This window comes from Microchirus variegatus, assembly GCF_963457635.1.
Source record: "Microchirus variegatus genome assembly, chromosome: 16".
Classification (NCBI taxonomy): Eukaryota; Metazoa; Chordata; class Actinopteri; order Pleuronectiformes; family Soleidae; genus Microchirus; species Microchirus variegatus.
The window spans coordinates 11,777,199-11,797,119 of record NC_139817.1 but is presented as its reverse complement, the minus strand read 5'-3'; the positions used below and the strand labels follow the sequence as shown (position 1 = coordinate 11,797,119).

The following is a 19,921-nucleotide window of genomic DNA, read 5'->3' as shown; positions in this document are numbered from 1 at the left end:
CTGTGAGGCTGGGACGGATTATGAGCCACTGGGCCCCTGGGCACAGACTGAAAAAGGGCCCCCCTGCACATGTCATCTCCACACTCATGCACAAATCGACAGTGGGACAAAGGTTGCACAAAGACAAAAAAAAATGTGGTTGTCATGCAAGGAATCTTACAGATTTTCCTCCTCCCACTATTGTCAAGTAACACCTGGCTAGTAATAAAAATTATAATAATTGTATGATTGAGGAGCCCTATTAGACATCAGAGGTGGATAACATAGCCTAAAGGGTGTCATTTGACTGAGGGCCCCCTTTCAGCTATCATAATCCTGTGGTATATGATTGAGTGGCACTATTAAGATATATCATTTAACATAACCAGCATTATGTGGCTTTAGGGCCCCATTAAAATATCAGGATGAAAAACATAGTAGTGAAGATATGGGGGCCCCCTGAGCCCTTGGGCCCCAAGTAGGCCATGTTCAGTAATCCATCCATGCTGTGAGGAAGACATGTCTTCTCCTGCTGCAGATCTGTGACACTGAAGCTGTGTGCAGGCATCAGGACTATGAGGATTAGGAGGAAGCCTTTCATAGAAGAAGGTGAGCAGTCAAATCAGACGTTCCTCACTCCTCAGATGAGCCTGCAGAGTTTTCTGAAAGGACGACTCTAGGCCCATATTCCAACCATTCGTAACCATTCTCTACACTTTTCTAGTGGAGCTATTACGCCTCCTTCTTCTCGACATCAGAGGCACATGAAATGCTGTAGTACATATGCCAGGACTGTGCGTGGCGCTGTAACAGTGCTACAACACAAACATTACAGATATAATAACCGCAATGGAGACAGAATCAACCAAGTCATGAGAAGTGAAGAGAGAAAATAAAAATTACCATAAAAGAAAACAGACCAAACTGCAGTGTTGACAACTTAGTGACTTTGCAGACAGAGTGTGTATAGAAGTTCAGTGTTTTAATAGTGTTTTGTTTATTTTACAATTTACTATATTTATTATTTTATTACCATTTACTATTGTTTATTACTATGCAGAACATTTTTTTTAATATCTTTTTTTTGTGTGTGTACAAATTCTGCTTGCAGTTCTATTGTAAACTTCACTGTTGACTACTGTACCATACTTTAATAGTGTTTTATTTTATGTTTATTAATGTGTTAGCAGGCCTGTCTGACATTCATTTACATGTTTATACACTTTTTTTGTGTGGAAAAATAGCTTTGTTTGTTTGAGGAGTTACTTAGAAACCACTGTGGTGTGTGTCTGTGTGTGTGTGTTTGTGTGTGTGGAGAGGGGCCCCAATCTCAATCGAGCCTAGGGCAACCAAAATGCATGGCGCCGGCCCTGATGGTTTGAAAGAATATATTTTATATTATGTACAGGGAATAAGATACAACTTTCATTCAGTGATGTGGAAAGATGATTTATTTGTGTGTGTCTGTGTGTGTATGTGTGTGTGTGTTGATGTATGGGCTGCTACTGTGTCTTTAAAGGGGTGTTGGTTGGCTGAGAGGTAGCAGATAGGTTTAATTTAGTCGCTGGGAACACACCGTACATCTCGGAGCATCACATCTCTACCTTGTCACCGCTGCTGCTGCTGCTGAGCACACGCACACACACATACACACACACACACACGCACATCATCTTCTCCATCATCTCTTCATCCACTGAGGGGGGAAAAAAGCTGCGCGCGTGTGTGTGTGTGTGCGTGTCAGTCGCCACATCCTGCCTGGAGCGATGGGAGGTACAGCCGCGGTTACTATTATTATCATTATTATTATTATTATGGTGGTTGCTGCCTGTCGTGAGACGACTGCCATTATCATTAATTTCCCGATGATAGAGCATCTTGTGTGATCACGCGCATTCATGATGTTTTCTCCCGTGACAGAGGCCGAGACGCGCCAGAAACTGCTGCGCAATGTCAAGAAAGAGGTTCGACGCACGATTGCATGTCCATTTTCACGATTTCCGTGTCTCTCGTGGCAGTTTATGTCCACTGGGAGCTGCTTGTGTGTTTGTGCGTGTGTGTGTTCATATGTGTGTGTGTGTGTGGACATCTTTCCTCGGCTTTATGCCACGACTACAGGCCTGTTTACCATAACAAATAACCAACAATTAATACAGAAAACACCCGTTTTACAGCATCATATCAGTGGATGCAGTTGAGACGCCAGTGGATTCATATCCTGGCTTTGTTTTTGATTGCTGGCAGACTGAGATGATGATGATGATGACGATGATGGTGGTGATGGTGGTGATGATGACGATAATACTGGTGATGATGATGATAGTGATGATGATTTAATATCAAGGTGAAAATGCCACACACTCATCTCATGATGCAAAGCATGTTTGTTCATATTCTCCCTCCTCCTCACAGAGAGTCTCCCTCTCTCTGTGAGGAGGAGGAGGAAATCAGGGTTAAAATTACATTTCACACCATTTTCTTTTTCTTTCTTTTTTTCTAACCGAGAACTTAAAGGTGTGACCTTGGTGTCTGTTTCATTTTGGCATCTTAGCAACCATTAAATTAAAAGAAACAACAACACCTATGAGCTGGGCGGTGTATTGTTGCTGAATAATGAGTCATATATAGGATTGTACAGTGACATTAAAGCCAGCTCACTGCAGACCCTTCCAAACTGCTCCCTGACTCCCCCAGGGAAAGAGAAAACAGGATGTTTTATTCATTGGCGAGAAAGAACGTTACTTCCAGGCTTATCGTGTCCATGCTCCCCCTCACCTGTGACTCACTGCCTCTCAAACATCCATGTCTCCGGGAACCAGATCCTGCAGCAAGGAGGGGGTTTAGGGCTGTGAAATGTGGGCTTTGAAATCCAGAAAAAGTGTTGTTTTGTTTACCCCCAGATGTTGTTGGGGTTTTTTTTAGGTTTAAAATTCACATAAAGGAGCGTCACATGCATGATTGTGTGCTCCCTCTGTTTGCTGAAGAGCCTGCCGTTGACAGTACAGGGATGTATCCATTAATGAAGGCAGTAAACTCCCATCTTATTTTATGAGCGTGCTATTCTCAGAGCGTCATATCAGACTCGGCTGTTGTTGCAAATACATGTCACTTAAGATGAACACATACGAGTATTCCAACAGGAAATGCCCATTTTAGTAAAAAAGAAAAAAAAAGGAAAAAAAAGCCAGCCTTACTTCTCTATTTTAACTAAATATAAACATAACTATGATAGGAAATGATGTCTTTTTCTGCTAAATGCACTTAAAAGGGGCTTTTCACAGATTTCACATACTAAATATGCATGTCATATTTATTCAGCCTGTAAAAAAAACAACAATATGAAGTCATCAAGGCTGTGTCAGCTTCTCCCTCAAGGCTGCACGTTTATAAAAGAAGCATGTTATTATGAGGGGTTATATTAACCTGGCATGCAGGGGCGACTGTTAAATTGGAGGGAGTATAAAGAGAATCGGCGGATTGTTGTTGTAAATATTCCGTGCGTATTGATGTGCAGTATAGTATCTGGCTGTATGTTGTTTTTGTCTTCTGTAACACACACTTTCAGCCTTGTCTCACCGTGTAACTCTCTCTCTCTCTCTCTCTCTCTCTCTCTCTCTCTCGCTCTTTCTTTCTCGTAGGTGAAACAAATTATGGAGGAGGCGGTAACAAGGAAATTTGTTCATGCTGACAGCAGCCACATCATCTCCTTCTGTGGTAAATGTTTATTGTGTTAAACCTACTGTGAGCGTGTGTGCGCCTCTTGTTGGGATTATACCAGACGGTAGATGACAGCTCTCGTGCTTAGGCAAAGTAAATAATGGGTGGTATTGAGGGGTTTTTGGGTGGATTTTTGTCTGAAATTATAGCACAGAACTGAACTGAAATGGTTTGCAACCACATGTACAAACGTCTCAATCGAAGCAATGTAAATCACTGACGACTTAATCTGATCGTGTGTTTATATTAATTTAACCCGGGTGGCTATCTTGGCTATGATGGGCTGTATTAAAGTAGACTAACACCCGTTAAAGGTGTTGATACTAACCAGGAGTGATGCATGTGTGATTCACATCCCTCATATCCTAGCAACAGTAGTTGGACAGATTTGAGTCTGTCTCTACTTGTGCCACCTGTGTCTGTCTCTCACCTGTTTTTCTCTGACAAGATATTTTCACAGAGAGAGGACATTTTATATTGAAACCGAATAACAACTCGTATACTCTTGTGTGTGTGTGTGTGTGTAGCTGTGGTGGAGGCTTGCATGCTTCACGGGCTGAAGCGTCGTATTGCAGGCCTGCTGTGCAGTAACAAGGTGGCAGCTCTCTTCATGAAGGTGGCAAAAAGCTTTTCGCCTGCCGAAGAACTCTGCCACAAGGTCCAGGAGCTGGAACAGATGATTGAAAACAGGTGATGTCTTACATTGTGTCTGTGAGTGGTCCCTACATGCTCAAGTCTTAGCTTTTGCTTTGTCTTCATGTCCTTTCCATTCTCTTCCATTCCATTCCAACATTGTTTCTAAAAGGTATAAAATGATGTATGTCCCAAAAGTCTGGACTAAATTGGTAAAAAACCCAAACTACATCTTACAAAAACAACTGAATATTAAAGAGTTGGTCTCTCAGAATGTCCAACATAAAATCACTCTTAATAGAATGCTATAAATTCTATGGTTTTTAATTTAATATTTTACCATTCTGTATTTCTTTCCCTTTTGGATGAATATAATGATATAGCTTGTCTTTGTCTGCTTTGTGTTCTATAAAGGAGATTTTGAACTTCAAATGAGGCTCTACCAGTTTAAAAAACAACAACAAGCAGAATACTAACAGCCTATAGATGGATCTCACCTGTCTTTTGTTCTCCAGCAAACAGAACAATTCCTCCCTGAGTAACGACCGCAGTCGCCAGTCAAAGTTGGCCAACCTCCCTCCTCAGGCGCTGAAACACCTGTGGATCCGAACTGCGCTGATGGAGAAGCTCTTGGACAAGATTGTCCTGTACCTGGTAGAGAACAGCAGGTATTTTAAAATAAAACATAAAAACATGTCAACATAAAGTTTGGCATCACACCATTAAGGTTAATATTGTTTGCTTTGTATAATATTTGGATTTCTTTCATTGTTTTCTTTTTTATTTCGTCTTTAGTAGTGTATTATGTCCAATTTTCTTTTTTACGGTAATGTTTTTTTTTAGATTGTACACTACCGTTCAAAAGTTTGGGGTCACCTATACCATTTTATCATTAAAAGTCACTTTTATTTATCAAAAGAGTTGCAAAATGAATAGAAAATATAGTCAAGACATTGATAAGATTAGAAATAATGATATTTATTCAAAATAATAATTTTTCCCTTCAAAATTTGCTTTTGTCAAAGAACCAGTAAAACTGTTAAACTGTCAGCTGTGCTAACATAATTGCTCAAGGGTTTTCTAATCATCCAATAGCCTTCTAACATGATTAGCAAACACAATGTACCATTAGAACACTGGTAATGGGCCTCTATACACCAATGTACATATTCCATTAAAAACTAAATGCTTGCAGCTAGAATAGTCGTTTACCACATTAACAATGTTTAGAGTGTATTTGTGATCAATTTAATGTTATATTCATTGAAAAAGTGATTTTCCTTCAAAAATAAGGACATTTCTAAGTGACCCCAAACTTTTGAACGGTAGTGTAAGTGATCATGTTTGTCTTCTAATAATAATTTGTGGCAGGCTGCACACTAAGGTGTGCAATGTTGCCCTCTATTGAAAAAAATGCTTCCGTCCTCAGTTCAAAGTCCCTGAACGCAGCTCAAAGAAAAATCATCACAGACGTCATGTTACCTTTGTGTATGACAATACAGATCTTGAATCCTTTGAATCCTTTTAAAAAAATACATTATTTCTTTCGTCCTGTAGTACCTTCTATGAGAAAGAAGCCATGTTGTTGGATCCTGTGGACGGACCAATCCTTGCTTCTCTATTGGGTATTTATAAACTTCACTAATGTGCACATGGTATGATGTCACCGTAGCAGTTAAATCCTTGACTCCTTGAACACAACTTTAAATCGGCTAAACTTTGAATTGCAGTCGGCCCCTGTGCGCTGGAGTACACCAAAGTCAAGACCGCAGATCACTTCTGGACAGACCCGTCCGCTGACGAGCTCGTGCAGCGCCATCGCATCCACAGTGGCCACTGTCGGCAGGATTCTCCCTCCAGACGACCTGCCCTGGTGAGATGAGTTCAATGATTCCGTGTCATAATCCGCTCTGCCGTAATGTCAGTGTGTAATCATACTTGATGTTAATCTGTATCAGATCCAGAAGAGACAGTCAAGTGGCAGCATGGACGACCGTCCTCTCATGTGGGTGAGGGACTATGTCGAATCTCTCCACCAGAACTCCAGAGCCACACTTTTGTTTGGGAAGAACAACGTCCTGGTGCAGCCGGTGGGTGCATTTAAGAGAAATTATAATCTAGTAACTGCTTTAAAGGTCCAGTGTGTAGCAATTTGTGAGACTGCAGATGCAAAGATGTCAACAACCCAAAAAATCATTAAAATGACCTAATAGTCATTTAAAGGTGCCATATGTAAGAATGTGGCCAAAAACGGTTACTACATTCAAATTCAAAATACCGGGGTCTCTGACGTAACTGGCAACCCATGGTTACTCGGCAGCTGAGACACTACTGACTGCAATGATTGGTAGACGGCGGTAGGTGGCGCCACATGCCAAAACATTATTTCAAAACATAAACATGATTTGCAGTCTGCAAAATATTTTTTTCAATGTGAATATTTTGTCCGTACTGTTGTTGTTGGTGAGTTCAGTTTGTTATATGAACATTATTCCTGAGTCTCTGTGACATATTAGGAGGATTTTATGGCCAGTTGCTTTAGATTTATTACATAATGCACCTTTAATTTCTGCCAACATACCCTCATAAATGTTTCACACTGGACCTTTAAGGGACTAAATACATACGTAACGTGTTGTGACACGCTCCTATTTGTCGTCTTGCAGAGAGACGACATGGAGGCCATCCCCGGCTATCTGTCCCTACATCAGACTGCGGATCTCATGACACTGAAATGGACGCCCAATCAGCTGATGAATGGAAATGTGGGGGAGCTGGATTCAGAGAAAAGGTTAGTGAGACTGATGATGATGATGATGATGATGAAAAAACACAGTCAAGTAAAAGCCAAATCTTGTTCTTCTTGCACAGATGACTCACTGACTCCCATTCACTCATTTCCCTTTCAGTGTGTACTGGGATTATGCAATGACGATCCGTTTGGAGGAGATCGTGTACCTCCACTGTCACCAGCAAGGTGCAGTAACACCACCTTTGTGTGGAAGTGGAGACTGCGAAGAGTTTTTGATGTTGTTCCCCGTCTCTTTGTTAAATATCTCCAGTGAACAGTGGCGGGACAGTCGTTTTGGTGAGCCAGGATGGGATCCAGAGACCTCCTCTGCATTTCCCCAAAGGAGGACACCTCCTCCAGTTTCTCACTTGTCTGGAGACTGGGCTGCTGCCTCATGGACAGCTGGACCCACCACTCTGGAATCAGAGGGGAAAGGTTGGCATGGACTGCTGATCATTAATAACTTGTTTGAGGAACTGATGTTCCACTACAATCTCATTTTCATTATGAGTTAGCCATGTCGTCTGATGATACATTGGTCTTCTCATTTACAGGGGAAGGTTTTCCCCAAATTGCGCAAGCGGAGTCCACATGGCTCATGTGATTCTGTATCAGATAAGGAAGATGATGAAGCAACCGATTATGTGTTTCGAATCCTCTTTCCGGGCAATCAGATGGAGTTCAGTAAGTGTGTTGTTCGTCTTCCTGCTCTGCCTTCGCTGAGGTAATCTAATGAAGAATCACCACGGATTACATTCTGCGATTACATTATGCTTTTAATACTGATTTACAAATTAGACATCACTTTAGATGAATCTGTTTTCCAATGGTACTTGTGTCTAATTGATTTCTGTCTTCTGCTAAACTGTTAGGCGCCTTATCTTTTGAGTGTGGCTTCAGTTTATTGCAATGGTTTGGTTGTAGCTGTGCCAACTGTGACAGTCAGGTCCTGTTGTATTGTTTAGTGGCACTGGAGCTGATTGACCAGAGTGTGAACCTGTGGCAGCCGACCCCCAGGAAGTCGTCATGCTCCTCTTGCTCACAAAATGGCTCCTCTGACGGTTCACTGCCTAATGGCTGCAATCAAGAAAGGTAATTATTTCCCAGAGAAAAGCTCAAATCTATATTCACATTATTCCACTTGACTGTGTTTCCCATTCTCCCCGTTCCACCAGGGCTCCCTTAAAGCTACTTTGCGACACCATGAAGTACCAGATCATCTCTCGTGCTTTCTATGGATGTGAGTACAAATGTGTTGACTTTATTATGGTAGACGGTTACATTCAAATGGATTGTTCTTGGTGAAATAATTATCATTATTTTCTTGTTGTTCCTTTGCAGGGCTTGCATACTGCCGTCATCTGTCAACAGTTCGCACACACCTTTCTGCTCTTGTCAACACCACGATAGTTGACCCCGATGTGCCCTGTGATGCCAGAGGAGGCCTCTCTGTGGAGATCTGGGGCAGGTTCCTTGAGGAAAGCTCTGTAAGAATAAAACATGCCATTGTTATATTTCTTTACTATGATAATTGGTTCTTATTTAGTGAACAAATGACTAAATTCTCTTGGACAGGCCTTCGAAGAGAAGGAAATACACAGGCTTGTGTATTTCGGTGGTGTGGCTCCTTCACTACGCAAAGAGGTCTGGCCCTTCCTGTTGGGACACTACCAGTTCAACATGACCGGGAAATCCAGGCAAGAGGTCAGCCTGCCAACAGTGTTGTTTGTGTGTAGGATGTTTGCGTGTATACAGCCTTGGATACGTCACACGATGTTCCGTTTCAGATTGATGAGCAGATGCGGATCATGTACGAGCAGACGATGAAGGAGTGGCAGGGCTGCGAGGCCATTGTCCGTCAGAGGGAGCGAGAGAAACACGCCGAGGCCCTGGCCAGATGTTCCTCTGGAGCCAGTGTGGAAAGAGGACCGGTGCAGCGAGACTCCACCATCAGCACAGATGCGAGTTTGATGCTTTAGTATAAAAAAAGGGAGCAGTGTTACAGTATTATTCTAACATTTCTGAGTTGCGTTGTTTTGACTGTTCTGCTGTTGTTGTTTTTCTCACTCCAGTCATCTCTCAGTAGCAGCTCTGACCAACAGAATTCCAACTCACAGAGTGATTCCAGCAGTAGCGCACAGGTAGGTTTTTCAGCACAGAAACACTTAAAGCTGCCATATGTAAGAATGTGGCCAAAAACGGTTACTACATTCAAATTCAAAATACCGAGGTCTTTTAGGTTTCGTTTTCTGACGTAACTGGCAACCTGTGGTTGCTCGGCAGCTGAGACTTTACTGACTGCAATGATTGGTAGACGGCGGTAGGTGGCGCCACATGCCAAAACAAAAACATTTCAAAACATAAACATGATTTGCAGTCTGCAAAATATTTTTTTTAATGCAAATATTTTGGCTGTACTGTTGTTGTAGGTGAGTTCAGTTTGTTATATGAACATTATTTCTGAGTCTCTGTGACATATTAGGAGGATTTTATGGCCAGTTGCTTTAGATTTATTACATAATGCACCTTTAATGTTAATTTCATTTAATATTTTGTGTGTTTCAGTCCAATAACTCTAATAAATTCTAAATTCTTGGAATACCAGGCAGCAGTGTCAGACAAACCATAGTAAATGTAGTTGTCCACCTTAGCACTACAGGAAAATACCATGAATCCATCTTGTAAATGAGGACAAGAAAAGGTTTGACCTGCAGGTGGTGCTAGAGGGAAGGTCATAAGATCACCAAAGTGATTCAGGAGTTGCTGAATGGGTCATAGTCTAACTTCTGACCAAACATCTGACTAACATCTTCTGCGCTAAAACAGAAGACATCATCTTCAGCGCTAAATCACCCATTTGGCCACACATTCTCACATGTTTGAGCCGTTAAGAGGAGACACAAAAGCCTGACCATCAATTATGTAAAATAGATGTTTAAAAAGTGTGACCAAATGTTCACTCTGTTACACAACATTTAATTTTTCATGTTCATTTTTATCTGGTAATGAAATTAATGGAACCCTAAGGCTGCACAGATAGCTGGAACTCCAGATTTCAGCAGTAATGCAACTGTGATTAGTAGCTAATGGGCTACTGCATGCAAAATGACTTTGTAATGCTTCCACGTGTCATTGCTTTTGGATTCCTGTATGTCCTCCTTTTTGTTCCCCCTTTACCAGGTATTTGAATCGGTTGAGGCAGTGGATCCGATTGAGTCTGAGCCCAGGTGTGAGCAAGCAGGAGTGCAGCCTAGCAGTGCAGTGACGGATGTCACCAAAGCCACTGCAGACTCTCCTCAAACCTCTGGTCTGTCAAATCAACATCCAGGTTCAGAAAATGTGCCTCCGATCATAGACTCCGATGTTCAATCTACAACACCTCAGTCCACAGGTGGAACATCAGAAATAAATGAGAAAATTACAACTGGATTACAGCCAGAAGACACAGCTATCATAGACCCAGAAGCCGATGACAAGGTTTCAGAGATGGAAAAGTGGGAGACACTTTCACAAAGTGAGATATTTGAAGACGATGGAGTCAGTTGTTCAAAAGAGACTCCTGGAACTGAAGAAAAACCTGAAGGAGACGAAAAAGACGAGACAGCAAATGAGCAATGTAAAGATTTACAAGCAGTGGGCACAAATATGAACATAAGATCAGCACCAGAGAACACTAACGTTCTGAAGCTCGAAACAGAGATTCATAATGAATATTTTCCAGCACCTCCTCTTGGCCAGACCTTGACTTTTCAAGCACACAAGAGCAAAGATCTGGACGTGGAGCCATCATATCCACCTACAGCAGAAATAGAAAGCGATCATAAACCTCCGTCTCAAACACTTCCCGACAGAAACCCATCACAAACGATCCCGACCTGTGCCGCAGGGGACGTGGCTGACGTGGCTGAAACCAAAAAGGACAAAGCTTTAGAACTTCCCTTTGAGAAACCCGGTTCAAATTCTCCAGTCCGGCAAGTTCTAAATGCTCTTCAGACGGCATCGAGGGGGAGCCTTTCGTTGTCGTCCCGGCAATCTCCAGACACAGCAGACTCAGATGACTCTCCATCTGCACTGGAAATGGAGGACATCCCTGCAGGGATAACATGTGTGAACTCTGTGGATATTAAAGTCCGGCCTTTGACCGGCCTCGCTGCGCCGCCCATCTCTCTGGCACAGAGAGAGAAAATGGCATCCGAGGGCCTTGTCCTAGATCATAGTCTGGACACGGCCTGCAACACCAGTCCTGAGGGCACGGACCTGGGTCTTTCTGAAGAAGAGCCCGAGATGGAGAACGTGCTCACTGAACCAGAGTCTGCAGACGTGGGAGGAGACACCAAACATGACGAGTCATCGGAGGAACAAACCTATTCTGTAAGCATGAATCATCACACTGCACATTTGTCCTCGTAACTATCAACATTCAATTAATAACCACAACGACTATTATTGTTTGCAGCAAGAAACACTGGACATGTACTTGATCAACTTACATCGCATTGACAAAGATGTCAGACGTTGTGACAGGACGTATTGGTACTTCACCACGGAGAACCTGGAGAAACTGCGCAACATCATGTGCAGGTAAATGTTCTGTCACGCTCAGGTCTGGTTTACCCAAATAACCTGGATGGTAAAAACCTTTGTTGTCATTCTAGTTACGTGTGGCAGCATCTGGACACAGGTTACGTCCAGGGCATGTGTGATCTTCTCGCTCCCCTGCTGGTCATTCTGGATGATGGTCAGTGAATCTCTGTCATGGACAGATTTGCAGACAGACGTGTTGGAGAAGGTTGTTAAAGGTTGTATTTGCATGTGTGTGTGTGTTTCCAGAGGTAATGGCCTTCAGCTGCTTCACTGAACTGATGAAGAGGATGAACCAGAATTTTCCACACGGTGGCGCCATGGACTCTCACTTTGCCAACATGCGCTCTCTTATCCAGGTATGTACTGGACATCGTGTGTGTTCAGACACACGTGTGCACAAGCTGTAGGGTAATGATGGCGTTATGTGTGAATACGCACAGATCCTGGACTCTGAGCTTTTTGAACTGATGCAGCAGAACGGAGACTACACCCACTTCTACTTCTGTTACCGCTGGTTTCTGCTCGACTTCAAAAGAGGTGATGGCGATGATTTTTTTGCTCGAACATAGTGCGACGCCGAATGCAATCTGATTGACAATCATTTTCCTCCAAACAGAAATGGTGTATGACGACGTGTTCTCCGTGTGGGAAACCATCTGGGCGGCCAAACACACGTCCTCTGAGCACTTTGTGCTCTTCACTGCTCTGGCGCTTGTGGAGATGTACCGAGACATCATCCTAGAGAATAACATGGACTTCACAGACATCATCAAGTTCTTCAACGGTAAGATGATAAATACAAGCTTAGGTCGGACTGAAAAACAAACAAGAGCGTATTCAATTGAACTATCAGTGTAAGCAAAGTAAATACTTAAATAGTATTATTTCTTAATTACACTACACTACACTACACTACCATTCAAAAGTTTGGGGTCACTTAGAAATGTCCTTATTTTTGAAGGAAAAGCACTTTTTTTCAATGAATATAACATTAAATGAATCAGAAATACACTCTATACATTGTTAATGTGGTAAACAACTATTCTAGCTGCAAATGTCTATGGAATATGTACATAGGTGTATAGAGGCCTATTTCCAGCAACCATCTCTCCAGTGTTCTAATGGTACATTGTGTTTGGATGATTAGAAAACCCTTGTGTAATTATGTTAGCACAGCTGAAAACACTTTTGCTGGTTCTTTGACGAAAGGGCAAAATTATTATTTTGAATAAAAATCATTATTTCTAATCTTGTCAATGTCTTGCGTATATTTTCTATTCATTTTGCAACTCTTTTGATGAATAAAAGTGTGACTTTTAATGGAAAACACAACAAAATTGTATAGGTGACCCCAAACTTTTGACCGGCAGTGTACCTCTTTACTAATGGGTTTCCGCCTCTTGTGAGTTTTAAGTATTTTTTTTCAAATTCTCTTCGCAGAAATGGCCGAGCGACACAACGTCTCCCAGGTTCTGATGATGGCTCGAGACTTGGTCCAAAAAGTGCAAACTCTCATAGAGAACAAGTGACACACGCCTGATGCGCTTGTGTAAGCCCACGTGATTCTTGTTTGAAGGTACTGACACAACCACACCATCTGTCCTGCATTCAAGAGCAAAGGAATCAGTGTAAATGATAAGTAAGTGCTGTAAACGATACTTGGTCATTAAAAGTGCTCATTGTTCTGATAAACACTCGCTCCTGTCTACATTTCTGGACGTGTTGCCTGCGTTAGTTTTTTACGTGTGTTTTTTTTCACTTAGTGAATGTATCCTTGTTGAAAACTGCTTCAGGATGTGATTTTTTTTAATTTTACTCAGCTATTTTTTCAGGGATAAAGCAACCAAATGTTTCACTGTATTATCTCCCTTATGTTGTTTTTACTTTACACATTACGTGAAGTGCTTTGAATATATTTTCAGTGATATTATCTGGTATTAATGCGGTGATTTGGTTTCGTAAAAACATAGGCGACACTACCGTTCCGCGACGACGGGGGTCGTGTTCCGTGTACAGTGCAGCGCGTCTCGACAGCCATTTTGAGGACCTCACACCGGCCCTCCTTCTCAGTTTGCCTTTGATGCACATACGCTAACAGGATATCACGAGAGCAACTCAACCCGGTGCACTCCACTATGATTGCACATACTTCACATTTACAGTATCATCATTTCAAGTTCTCAAGCTGGGTGCTCCTTCGAAGTCGGTCACTGCTTCTTTTACATGTTGACCAAGGTGTGATTCGGGCCTGCAGTTGCTACCCGTCCTTGCTTTTAATTCCGAGTACCAACGTGTCTTTGTGATGAACACATTCCAGTAGATAATGCAAATGTTTAGTGCTATTTCATTTCCTTTTAAACACGAAAACAGAGTGTTATGAGCCGGTTCTGCTTGGTAGTTTTAACAGGTTTTCTGCCTCGGTCTTGCCCTGCAGATTTAATTTGCCTCGTCTTTAAGACTCTGGACTCATTCTGGTGACGGGTTTACAATGATTGCAGATATTTTTTCCACTATTACCTCAACATCTCCATGCTCATACCGGCAATGAAGGAAATCTTTCATTCAAGGCTGACACACCAGTAACACATCCACAGTTATCACACACACATTCCTTATCCTGTAAATGAGTCCATTCACTCGTAAAGACAGAGAAGTTGTCCTCAGCCTGCTCACTCGGATTCGGACACTTTCTTGGTAGGTTCAACTCCAAGTTCTCCACCTGTTAGTTTGACATCAACACACTAACTCTCTACTCAGGAGTTATTGCTGCAACTGTCATCACTCGCTACTCGGGACATGTGATCTTGATTAATTCTGCCCTTTTTAAAGGGTAACTTCGGTGAAAGCTATTTGATGTGTAGCTGTGGATATAATCTTTTTTTTTTTTACATTTCACAGCAATGACTCTTCATATCTAGGTTTGATCGTTGGTAGAGAGCAATCCAAACAACGTGAAGCAGTCATTTCAGATGTGGATATTCTAAAAATGCCAGCAGATAAACACAACTTTATATAGGTCGACACTAACTGAGATAAGTCGGAGAATACGTTTCATTGGTGCCGGTCACAGTTAGAATGGCCAAAGCATGCACATGATTGGTTTACCGTGGCTTTGATATCACTGCTAATGTCTCCATATGACCTTCAAAACATGTCTGAGTATTGCTGTTAGTGTATTGCAGTGTTTGTTGTCGGAGAATTTAATGTATACTATGTGTTTAAAAAAAAGAAAAATGAAAAGAAACTTATTGTACAAAAAACCTAAGCTAGTACAAATGAAATGCAATACAGTGTCTGTACAGTATATATGAGCTTTATCTGATGATTATCATGGAGATGAAAATATTCCACTGGAAATATATATTTTTTTTTTTTTCTGTCTTCTCAAATGGTCACCCGTTGTAATTTATTGTGTATTAAAAATATTATATTTTGCATCTCATGTGCCTGTGTGTAGACTTAAAAAAAAAAGTGTTTTAAGCCTTAAAAATTATTCCACTCATTTGCCTATCGCTTCGATTCATTTGCTTGCTTCACCATTTGTTTTAAAGACGAAAACATGTCTGCTTCCATTTCCCTCAACTTTTCTTTTCTTTTTAAATTACATTCAAACAATTGAAAAACATGGGGATACTAGTAGTTTCTTCTGTCCATGATATCCCTGACAGACCACTCGGAATGATCAAATCTCAAAAAGGAGAATTAAAAAAGGATACCAGCTTAAGTCTAAATAGTTTTCATGCTACATCTATATTCCTTTGATGTCTTTAGACAAAGGTTAATCACTGATGTTTCCCCACCAACTATTGAGCCTGTTAAAAGAAGGAAATGCTTCATATCCTCCACTCTGACTCAACGGGTTGGCATCAACATATTTATTGTTGAATTAATGACCGACAGCTACATCCGGTAGAAATGCATGCAAATTATAATCCACCTACAGGCCACCTCAGTCAGTCAGAGGTTCACACATACAAAAAAAACAGAAAATTGAGGCTCACAGTCAACATGACACTAGTCTAAAAGGCTCACTAATCTGACATGTTTAAATCAGAGGATATTAACAAACTTCACAGGTTCTTAATTTGGCAAAAACTTCACACATCAGGCAGCAAAACTGTGACACAAAAGCATGAACTTTAGCATGTTCACAGGAGTAATGTCTAACTTGTTTTGGACAAGACTGCATTCCAGCTTTGTACTGGCATCCGTCTGACATCACAACCCAGGATTTAGTCATATCTTACAAAAGAAACTTCCAATGTTATACAACAACTGACAACTTGCTGAGGGGGATAAAATACTAATCCGACTTACAGATAACACACAAATGTTTAAAAAAGAAATTTAAAAAACAGTTACGGGCTGTGGGAAGGAACAGGGCCAGGCGATCCTGACAGTGGAATGTATGTAGCTCGAAGTAAATCACGGTGTGTCATACGAGGTCTGGAAAAAAAAAATTAAAAGTAGAAATACAAAACATTTTCCAAAATTCCTCTGTAAATGGCAGGCATTTCTATCGATAATGGCGTGGTGGTGGGCTATGGTGCTGAGGAGGGTGCCTCCTGGGGGGTGGGCTGTGACGCGACATAGTGTGCCGTGGTGGGGATTGGTAGCGCGGAGGGGGAGAGCCTCTGTTATGGTAGGGAGGTGAATAGCGGCCTCTGGACCTTGAGCGGGAACGTGACCTGCCCCAGTTGGGAGTGCCCCTCTCCTCAAAGACACGGATGTACGCAGTCTCACCCTGAAAAGGGAAAAAAATTACATTACATTTGTTTATTCAACCATTTGCAAGGGTAAAGGCCAATTAAAGCTCATCATCACTGGCACTCACTTGATGTGAACGGAACTCAGTCCGGTCCAGTCTGCGCAAAGCATACTCCATATCCTCCCGACGGAGAAACTCCACCACACCCTCTCCGTCTCGCTGCACATCTGCAAAACAAACATCCCCTGCCTCGCGCATATGATCCTTCAGATCCTGCCAGCTGCCGCTCGGTGGCAATCCTAAAATGAGGAAAAGATGAACATGATCGTGACAGAAGCGACAGACTTCCTCATCTATATTTACCTGTCATTTTACACCTGAAAACATTGCACAGACAATCTGTTTTTTTTTTTTGAATGCTTAAATCCTCTCATGAAAAAAATAATATATAATGTATACAAGTAATATTACCACGTCTGAACTCAACAGCAACTACGGTATTCAAAAGGTAGATGTAAATAAATTAGCGATACTTCTCATGAATAACTCTCTGGGAAATGTAGTTTCCATAACGATCAGTTATTCATGCTCTTGTAATCATCAGATATAGTTTAAAACAAATGTTCATATTCAATGGGAAAAATGTCACCTACCCGTCATTATAGATGGTGTTTGGGATTATGAGGGCAAAATGAGCGATTTCTCGTTATTGTTTTATTTTTTCTTAAGGTGCTGACTTGACCTGATCCGCTTAGTCCCTTAGACTTCCAGTCCGCCATTAGAGAGAACCGTATATCTGTCTAGGACTCATGATGTCCTCTACTAGTCGCCTGGTCCTCCAATCCGCCATATGAGAGAGACATACATCTGCCTAGAACTCAAGATGTCCGCCACTACTCCCTTTGTCCTCCATTCCGTCACAGAAAGAGACATTTATATCTGCCTAGGCCTCAGAAGATCCTCTACTAGTCCCCTTGTCGTCCAATCCAACATGAGAGACAGAGAGAAATGAATCTGCTTAGGACTCAAGATGTCCGCCACTACTTCTTTGTCCTCCATTCCGCCGTAAGAGAGTGAAATTTATATCTGCCTAGGACTTGGAAGTTCCTCTACTAGTCCCCTTGTACTCCAATCCGCCATAAGAGAGAGAGAGAGAACTGATTTTGTCTACAACTTAAGATGTCCCCTACTAGGCCTCTTGTCCTCCAATCCTCCTTGAGAGTGCATTTTAAAACATTTACGCTCATAACTAACGTCCACCTTCCTAACAGCTCCCTTGACTTCCAGGTCACAGTGAAAGAGCAATAAATATTAACTGGCCATGACTCATGGTGTCCACCTACCAGTCACTATGACGCGGAATTCGGATCTTCGAGTTGGAGGTCCAAATCTTCCCTTAGGTCCTCCTCCTCCTCCTCCACCACCACTACCACCACCACCACCACCTCCTCCTCCTCCTCCTCCCATGGGGCCAAATTTGGCCCCAGTAGATCGAGGATACTCTACTCGCAGCTTGGAGTCTCCATATCCATATCCATTCCTTCCATAGACAGCATCATCCGCATCCCTATGAGAAGAGAGCAAAGAACCCCATACCAAATTACGAGTGTTTCACTAGCGGATATTGACCTGGAATTGCCGTGTCCATCCATTCTCTGCTGGCAGTCAGTGAAGACGATGTTACACCACAGAAATTAAGGTATCCAACAGGGAGAATGAGATTTGATTTGGCAAAGACCATCCCAAGAACTCACCGTGGGTCTTCAAAACGGACGAAGGCAAAAGGAATAGTGCCTCTATTGTTCTTCAGTTCAATATCACGGATTTTTCCATATTTGTAGAAGAGATCCTCAATGTCCCTCTCCTGAATATCCATGGGAAGATTCCCCACATAGATCCTTCCATCCGACATGGTGGGCAGTTAGGTGGTGCTGCTGACACAGAATGGGGGCACCTGTGGACTTTAAGATCACTTCTTGTTTTCACAAAGAGCTGTGGAAGTAGTCCTTATCCTAATCCATCCGCATCCAATTTCCATAATTTAGACAGAAATACTACCCTGTAGGACATTGGATCCAAGTCTGAATTTTTTTTAAATAAAGTGTAATAAATGTCCAGCAAACATTAGTAAACAGTGCTATACGACTGGCAAACCTGCTTTTATACACATTGCTTCTTCTTGGGAGAAAGATCCTTGGGAACACCAATAATACTGATAAGTCATTGATATTCTTTAAGGTTGATGACAGGTGAGCATATCATTTCCATATACATGCCTGCAACCGCTTCTGCCCTCTTGTATAGAGGTGTCTTGCATTAGAGGTGGACTGATGTGGATTTTTAAAGGGCCAATTCCGATTCTTTTCAGCAAATTATGCAGCTGACGGCTGTGATGTGATGCTGGATATTTTTTTCGGCTGATGTGATGATTTTTCCCCCCTCCATTTTATGACACAATGCAATATGATTAAGAAATTGCATGAAATTAATGAAACAAGTAATCACAAAAATGCATCTTTGGCAATTAAAACTTTTAATTATAATAGTAATAATAATTATATCAACATGTAAAGCTATATGACAATTAAATATATAACATCCCTTACATTGCCTACAAATACATACGTGTTCAAAATGCAGAACATTGGTAATTGTTACCCGCAAATTACCATTTCAAGTTGCAAAAGGCACTGTAGACAAGACTGTGACACTGAACTGTACTTAAAGAGTGGACCAATTTAAGAAGAAAACAATACACACGCTTCCTTTATTGCTAACAGCGGAAGTGAAGATACTCAAATATAGTATTCCTTTTGAAAAATGCTACATTTAAACTTTTCTTAACGTGGACATGTTTACGACATGGTGAAACTCGCGTAGCCTGTATCACCGACCAAACCTGTTTTTTTACCTGCCAGGCCAGCCAATACAGACGATTAATATTAATATATGTCGATTGCCTATCTTGACTAGTGGATAAAACGTTTATTTCAACACAGTCTTAAAAATTATAATTTGATTTTCATATAACCCACGACTTGGCTAGGCTTGCTCGGCTAACATTAGCTACAGTTGGATATTTACGACGAAACATTTCGGTGAAATACTCGCTTCAACACATATTTTAAAGCGAACATTCAATACAAACCCATGTGCACAATATTCGACTACATATAGGTGGATTAAAAGGCGAACGCCAGTATTATTCCGTGCTATGCTTTACAGACATTTCAACATTGTTCGGTGTCTTTGTTGATAGTGTAAGGTCAGCTAGTCGTGCTAACGAGCGTCTGGTTTCGATTAAGTGCACCCGCATTTCAAACACTCGAGGTTATCAGATATTCATGAATTTGTATTGAATGCATATGGTGAATAAGAGTTGAATAAAAATAGGGAATTACCTTTCGATGAGGCTTTGCTTTCGTGTGTTTAACACTACGGATTTGCACACAGCGCTAGTTCCGCGATGGTAGCTTGGTGCTGCGAGCAGAGACGCCTCGGTGTCTGCT

At 41.7% G+C, this 19,921-nt stretch overlaps 2 protein-coding genes across 2 annotated transcripts; one reads left to right on the top strand and one right to left on the bottom strand.

Moving 5' to 3' along the window:
* Positions 1–1,880: 1,880 nt before the first annotated feature.
* sgsm1b (small G protein signaling modulator 1b) lies at positions 1,881–13,260 on the top strand (the record flags this gene model as incomplete). Its single annotated transcript, XM_083902720.1, has 24 exons — positions 1,881–1,943; positions 3,618–3,693; positions 4,224–4,386; positions 4,845–4,997; positions 5,887–5,954; positions 6,060–6,202; positions 6,288–6,419; positions 6,996–7,120; positions 7,239–7,306; positions 7,392–7,555; positions 7,675–7,804; positions 8,086–8,212; positions 8,296–8,360; positions 8,462–8,607; positions 8,696–8,824; positions 8,908–9,098; positions 9,210–9,261; positions 10,301–11,491; positions 11,577–11,701; positions 11,776–11,858; positions 11,951–12,060; positions 12,145–12,241; positions 12,321–12,488; positions 13,145–13,260. The coding sequence occupies 24 exons, from the start codon at positions 1,881–1,883 to the stop codon at positions 13,231–13,233; spliced, it is 3,858 nt and encodes a 1,285-aa protein (XP_083758846.1). The 3' UTR covers positions 13,234–13,260.
* Positions 13,261–15,600: 2,340 nt separating this feature from the next.
* srsf9 (serine and arginine rich splicing factor 9) lies at positions 15,601–19,893 on the bottom strand. The gene is made up of 4 exons (XM_083902815.1): positions 18,167–19,893; positions 17,756–17,979; positions 16,539–16,711; positions 15,601–16,448 (listed from the first exon to the last, which is right to left on the bottom strand). The coding sequence occupies exons 1-4, from the start codon at positions 18,322–18,324 to the stop codon at positions 16,221–16,223; spliced, it is 783 nt and encodes a 260-aa protein (XP_083758941.1). The 5' UTR covers positions 18,325–19,893; the 3' UTR covers positions 15,601–16,220.
* Between the last annotated feature and the right edge of the window lie 28 nt (positions 19,894–19,921).

Coding starts and splice junctions, on each gene's coding strand:
- srsf9 (XM_083902815.1), bottom strand. CDS start 18,324: ATGTCGGATGGAAGGATCTATGTGGGGAATCTTCCCATGGATATTCAG. Junction 17,980..18,166: donor GTCCGTTTTGAAGACCCACG/GTGAGTTCTTGG, acceptor CTCTTCTCATAG/GGATGCGGATGATGCTGTCT. Junction 16,449..16,538: donor CTGAGTTCCGTTCACATCAA/GTGAGTGCCAGT, acceptor TTCCCTTTTCAG/GGTGAGACTGCGTACATCCG.